Consider the following 7,258-nt stretch of genomic DNA (forward strand, 5'->3'; position numbering starts at 1 on the left):
ACATCAATCCGCCTGAAGAAGCCCTAGAAGGCAGAAAGGCCTAGCGGACGATCTGAAAAAAATTGTTTTTATTCTATATATATATATATATGAATGTGTGACACAATTAATGGTATTATAATGAGATANAAAAAATAGTTACCTATTTACAAACTGAATAGCGACGATGTAGTTGCAAGAGAAATTAAAGAAAATATGTTTATAAAAGTCATCAAACCCAGCCTGAATGCAAAATGATTTTTGCAATGTATTGTATGTAGATGTTTTCTTTGTCTTGGTATTGTTTATTATATATATGAATGTGTGACACAATTAATGGTATTATAATGAGATACCGCAAGGAAATGACATACGTGTTTATTATATTTTGCGCTGAGAAAAGAGAGTACAAATGAATTAACCAATAACTTGTAAAGGTATTTTTTTATTGGCAATTACTCTCAGGGCTTGAACGGTTGAATTTAAAGTTTACAATCATGTATACTTATAGTAGCAAGCACATTATAATCTGTACATGGCAACTGGACAAGATATTGTGTATTGTGATACTAAACACAAAATACGACACAGCCAAAAGTACAAATATTCTTATCTACTTTTTGATACCAATATCATGAATGTTCATCTACGATATCATCTGTATTTATATGCTGCAGTTGCTGGATTTTTTCTTTGACGGTTTCCATGAAATTCCCTCAAATCCCGAAAATAGCTAGCGGCTTATTTTTAGTTTTAGTTAAAGATTCATAACAAAATAACACAAACACCAAATTACACTGTAGACTTGGAGAATTACTGGCCACAGTTACGATTCACCAAATCCTACAAATTCACAGATTATATAAAGGCCCCCCCCCCCCATGTTAGTGACCCAGTGGTAACACTGCCAGTCTCTTTTTCTCTATGTAAACCCACCAATAGAGTAAACTAGGTGTGATTTCTACAATACACGAGCCCATATATTATAATTGGTATATTATTACCCATATTTAAAACACCTGTCCCCGGTTTTTTCTTGGAACAAAATAGCTCAAACTGGTATACAGTAAAGAACTGACCATTCCGGTTTACATGAGATGGTCTACCATTGCCTAACCTGTGGTACCACAGTGTAGGTGTACTTCCCATATATGAGCTGATATATGATAAAGAAATCTCAACCTTTGGAATTAGCCTGTCAGCCATCCGCCGCTTGAGGGGGTCACTAAAGACACTTAAATTTGCATATTATGTGTTTTTATGTATTCATACCGGATTTTTAAAAGATAAATGGGGGAATTCTTTGAATTGAAAGCGGCTTGATTGAAAAAAAAAAAAACAAGTATTTTTGAGGGTATTAGCTATTGTATACACAGATACAACATTTTCCAACTACCACCACGTGGAGGTTCCCTCTTTAGGTAGTCATATATATGTAACTTTTATCTTATTTTGTTACATATTTCTTGAATTTGGAACTTTGTCTTTGATTTCAAAAAAAAGTCTCCTCAAATAAAATGTCATTTTTCTCTCAATACAGGTGGTCATGAGGTTGATTGTCTCCCCTGGTTCGATGCAGTGTTGGATCAAGTTGACTTTTCCTGTAGTCAGACTTCCTGGCAGACTTTGACCTGTTTGCGTGTTCCCTGTGCTGTTCCACCAACAACTCAAGATTTCTCCTCTTGACATCAGGTTTGTACTGACGCTGGCGCTGATAAATTTCCTCTGAGCTTATTTGGTCCAGCTGATGTCGAACCTCCTTACTCAGAGTTCCACCAAGATGTTGTACTTTCTGCTGAGTGGCCTTGCCCGCGGTATTATTTATGGTTAAAATTGTGCTGTCCAACCGTCCCTCAGCATTTCCTCCGAAATTCTGGTAATTTGGCAAGGACACATTGATAGGTCCGTTTCTCTCCAGTCTCTCCACCTTCCACATGTGATCTAGGGCTTGCATGGCCTCCTCAATGCGTTTGGCTCCAGTACCGTCCCCGTCAGTCGTGGCGTACTTGACCGAAATACCTTGACTGGTCAGCTGATCTCCAATGTTTTTTCCCATGGCATGCTCTGACAGGCCGTCGTATCGGTCAGTTTTGGCTGTGCAGTCAGGGTGGCCTCCAGGACAGTTGACATCATATCCTTTTCCCCTCAGCCAAGCACCAGTCCAGCACAGCTTGTTCTGAAGTGTGCGTGCTACTATCCACTTCTTAGGAGTTGATGTCTCAATGCCCAGACTCATTCCCTGTGAGGCATTAATGCCAGGTTTTTTTAGCACTTCCAAATGATGTGCTGTTTATCGCCCGTCCAGTGCTATTCCGATAGTGCTCGGATTAACATCCCCTCTCAGGTGGTTAACCTCCACTAACTGTCTGGTCTTCTCGGCCATGTCTATTTTGTTGAGTGCTGTTGTCTCCTTGGACACCAGGTTAGCTTGTTGCTGCATCCCACTTTTTGCTCCGGCAGGTATGTTGAGGTGTCCGAGAAGCAGTCTGGCTCCTTTGGTGCTGACAGACTGGCCACACAGAGCTGATGATAGGTACCTGTTCACAAGTGCTGGCTTTGGTCTGGGCTTATTTGTGTCCGCTTCTCTGTAGAGCCTGTGCAGTGGAGACCGGTAGCTGCACTTAGCACACCGCACGGAACAACTCCATCCCAGGGCCCGTTTCCATTCGGTGTCAAGTTCAAACTCTGGAATTTTGCCTGTCTCGTAGTGTTTTTCTGCATGGAGTCTGAATACAGAATTCCACATCTTTACCATTAAGAGCACATCAATAATTCTGTTTCCCTCGATATTGTCCGGTTCAGAGTCTGAGTCTTCATGAGAAACTGTTGATTGACGAAGTATCCGAGCTGGACATGGTCTGTCTTCAGTGTCCGAGGCTATAAGTGATCGACCATCATGACAAGGTTTGGTCACCAGCCTGAACTCCTCTGTAGTTAGCCTTCTGGTAAATACAGCCTGGTCATTTGGGTGTCCAGCTTGATCTTCTAAGTGTCTGGCCCTTATTCTTGGAATATTTCCAGGTTGAAAATGATTTTTCCTCCTCTTAGCATCTCCCTTCATAGTAGTAATAGTAGTAGTGGTGGTCAGTGGTAAGTTGTGTTGAGAATCAAAAATCAGAGTGGTGCTGACCACTTGTCTACTCATTCTCGTGTAGTTTGTTTGTTATCAACTTTAAAGATGATGATTTAGAAAACAGGAGAGCCTTAACATCAAAGAGATGGGTCCCTTTCACACAAACCCCTGCCTTTGGCACTGGCTATCTGTCTTTGTGTGTGTATGCAGGTGGCTGTGGGTGCGTCCATGCGTGCAAGTTATCTCTATGATAATTGTAATTGTCTCTAGAGTATTTTGTGTAGATATGGAGACTGAATGATGGTTTTGGCACTGTTTAAATATTCATTTAATGAAAGATGTATTGGTTTAAAGCAAAAAATTAAATTTAAATTCTTAAATAAAAATAAGTTGAAGATTATAATGTAAACACTTTATTTGAATAAGTGGAGATATTATTCTACTTCATAAATCACTTTACAGAAATTAAATGTTACGATGAAACATATAGTAAAATTAATTGTGGTCTTAGTCCATATCTGGTTGCCAAGTCCAGACAGATGGACTCCATCTTTTTGATAAAGATGAAGCTCCTTATCTACGCTCTAGATCGCCCATAGATGGTCTTGTATTGGTGTTGGATGCTAGTCCGCTGTGGGACCCACTCTTCTGAAGCGCTGCCAATCACAACGGGAAAGAGAGTCAGCGATTACATTATCTCTACCAGGAATGTGCTCAGCTTTCATTAAAATATTGAGTTTTAGAGACATTAAGACCAATTTCCTTACTAGAACCGAAGAGATTTAGACGATTTTTTGTTTACAATAACGACAAAAGCCTGATTGTCTACATGAAATAAAATTTTCCTATTTCCCAGAAAATGACCCCATAAATTGAGTTCAACAACAACTGGGAATAATTCCAGGAATGTAATATCAGTTTAAATACCCTGATAAATGTCCAATTCTCTGGGCCAACACCCCTGTGCCCAGTGACCTTGGAAATATGCGCCGAAACCCCCGTGTAGACCCCCAGCGTTATCGGTATACATCTGTAATGTCGTGTTCGATGTCCAGAAACGATCAAGCATCAAGGTAACTCATTATAATCTGACAGGAATACTTGCCACAACCTGAGATCCTCACGCATCTCTCGCGTCTCGCGTAACCCTAATCTTGTGATGAGTTTACCGAAATTGTTGCGTCGATTAGTCTGCGGGGAAAAAGCCTGTCAGGGGCCACCACTTGGCAAGCAAAATTCAATTATCCGATTAAAGACTGCAAGTCCCTAAAGGTAACTTTCACCTTACCCATTACATTGACCAAATCAGCCCTTAATTGATTTAGTTTATCAGCAGGGAGCCGCAGTTGCAGTAGAATAGTATCAAACTCAATACCCAAAAATGTGAGTACCTGTGTTGGGCCCAGTTTTTCCTGTGCCAAGGGAACACCCCATAACGCACAAGAGTCTTGAAATGTTTTCAAAAATTGAGCACACTGTTCTGAATTGTTATCCCCATCCATTAAGAAGTCATCTAAGTAATGCAAAAGATTGGAATCATGACTCCTCGAAGTACTAAACCAATGAAGGGCTGCGGCAAATTTCTCAAACAAAGCACAACTAATTGAGGCTCCCATAGAGAGGTATTTGTCAAAGTAGAAATTATCATCAAAACAAAAACCTAAATGGTCAAAATCCGCCGGCCAAATGGGTAGTAGCCTAAAGACAGACTTGATATCTGACTTGGCTAATAAAGCACCCCGCCCCAGTCTCTGTATCATGCCAACCGCATCAACAATCGTGGTGTAATGCACGGAACAAAGTTCACTATCAATAAAGTCGTTCACCGACCTTACAGCAGGATGCGACAGGTGATGAATGACCCTAAAATCATTATCCTTTTCATGAACCAGACCCAAGAGAGAAATACGGGATGTTGGGAATGGCGGGGAGTGAAATGGCCCAGCTATACGCTCTAGAGATAATTCTTTTGAAGTTCCCTCTCAGCACTTCCGGGGCCTCCTTGACACTTTTAAGATTGTTAGAAAGAAAAAATTGGGACCTGCGGGCCACTATACTGGAGTTTGAAACCAAATTTAAATCCCCCGACTACCTCCTGTGCAATGTCTTGTAAAGGATGATTTCTCAGAGCCAAAATAATAAAAGGAGACAATACATGTAAATCGCCCTCAGATTTTAATCTATTTGGTACACTTTGCACCCGATGGGTACTGCCATTTGCCACAATGCTCATAAAGAACATAAAGGCTTTTGTCCAGACATAAATATTAGTTATGAGTTTGCCTTTTTGTTTGACATCGGGTAAACAACCATCTTTTACCACCAAATCACCATCAAAATCAGACGCGTGCTTTACCAATTCATTCCCGGTTTTTACTAGCAGCCACAAATCAATGTATTCACCGTTCCAAATTTTTCCCTTCATTTTTTGTGGCACGTGACCACCGACTGGGTCAAAAATACTGACCACTTCAACCGGATATGGCTGTATTTGTATGACCCCACCACTCACTCCGACACTTGAGCCAGAGTTCAGTTCGGTTCCCCCCCTCAGACGAAGTCATTTCAATGTTTAAAATTCACAAATGGTAAAGAAAAACAAGACTGGAATTATAAACAGACGTGGTACAACGCATTAAATTCGTATACATATTTGGGAAAACTGCTGTATGGGCATTTCAAGAAAGTATTAAAAGACGCTGACACATCTCACCGATTTTGAACGGCTTGAAAAACAAACAATTAGCGTAATCCAAACAAACCAATTAGAGGCGACTTCTTCCACAGACAACCAAGCAGGAACAACGGAAAACAATGGTAATGGAACCAATTTAAGTAAACATTCGGAAGTAGAAAACACGACAAAGCAATCGATCGGAAGTACGACTGAATCAAACGTATTAAATGGCATCACCATATACAACTTTTCAAAGATAGCAGTACCAAATCAAGGCCATGAAACAACACCAATAGAAAGAACCACTATGGAAGCTTACCAAACTTCTAAAAACCTGACATACAGAACTGACGTGGATAAAACTACCAATAGTACCATTCCTTCGGAGGATTCGCAAGGAAAAACCTTCCTCACAACTGATTCAAAAAGGTAAGATTGTTTTCTCGAAAATGCATTTAAAGACCGAAATGTATATTTTGCTTATTTGTCAACAATCGGACGATTGTACAAACACCACATGATCATAAACGTGTACAGCAGATCTGCAATGTATTAATATTGATATTGTCAGGGACTTTGACCAGTTTTTGTATCAACTATATTTCCATACATAGATATATTGTAAACATTTTAGAATATAGATATCACTATAGAGGATATACACATTTCAGCAATACCTTGCTATTGTTTGCTACATGTAAATATAAAAGCACTCCGAACTTTCTATGGCTAGAGTCTGTAGAAAATGTATTACGTTTAAGTATGCTAACTTCCACATGTAACGTTAGTTTAATTATATATGGTCAGCTGTGGTGGATCATCTCTCACCTGCTTATATCTTCAACTTTAATGGAACAGATCTCAACTGTCAAACTAGATTTCTATTTGATATGACATTCCTTTATCAGTGAGTTTTCATAAAATGCATATAACTCATTTACACATCTTTATGTATAATACATCAAATGATTGTTTATTAGATTAAATTATACACTTTCAGGACAAAAATCATGTAAGGATTCCCAAAAGTGTCTGACAACAAATACTAACAAACAACTTAGACCATCCCTATTAGCAACGAATGAACAGCTTGAGAAAAGAAGACAAAGACAAACAAACAGCGATGACAACTGATTAAACAGAGGAACAAATCATTAGCGCTATTTATAAAGATCAACTAAGGCAAATGATGACCGTGGCAAACAACCATGATTGATATCACTTACAAACTAACAATTAGGCGATTAGGACATACAAAAAGCTATGTCAACTGACGATACAGGAAAATGAAAACAACAACAACAACAATAACGGTAAAACTTAATAATCTGACGACCAAAATTAAAGAACCACGAAGGAAGCAGAGAAGACAAACAAACGAACAACTTCAACAATTAAAGAACAAACATCGAACATTTCTGACAACTTAAGGCTAACGATGACAGCAAAAACACAGAAAGCATATAACGGATTACATAAGGAATGACAAAACAGACAAACAGACAACTACAAAAACACAGAAATCGTAC

At 39.2% G+C, this 7,258-nt stretch overlaps 1 protein-coding gene across 1 annotated transcript in view; it reads left to right on the top strand.

Moving 5' to 3' along the window:
- The window catches only part of LOC110441246, a 3,769-nt gene extending 3,053 nt beyond the window's left edge, over positions 1-716 (top strand). Inside the window, exon 2 of the mRNA XM_021484352.1 lies at positions 657-716. Within this exon, the coding sequence (XP_021340027.1) occupies positions 657-716 (60 nt within the window). The remainder of the gene's footprint in view (positions 1-656) is intronic.
- Positions 717-7,258: the final 6,542 nt, after the last annotated feature.

The sequence above is a fragment of the Mizuhopecten yessoensis genome, unplaced genomic scaffold (genome assembly GCF_002113885.1).
Source record: "Mizuhopecten yessoensis strain PY_sf001 unplaced genomic scaffold, ASM211388v2 scaffold715777, whole genome shotgun sequence".
NCBI lineage: Eukaryota > Metazoa > Mollusca > Bivalvia > Pectinida > Pectinidae > Mizuhopecten > Mizuhopecten yessoensis.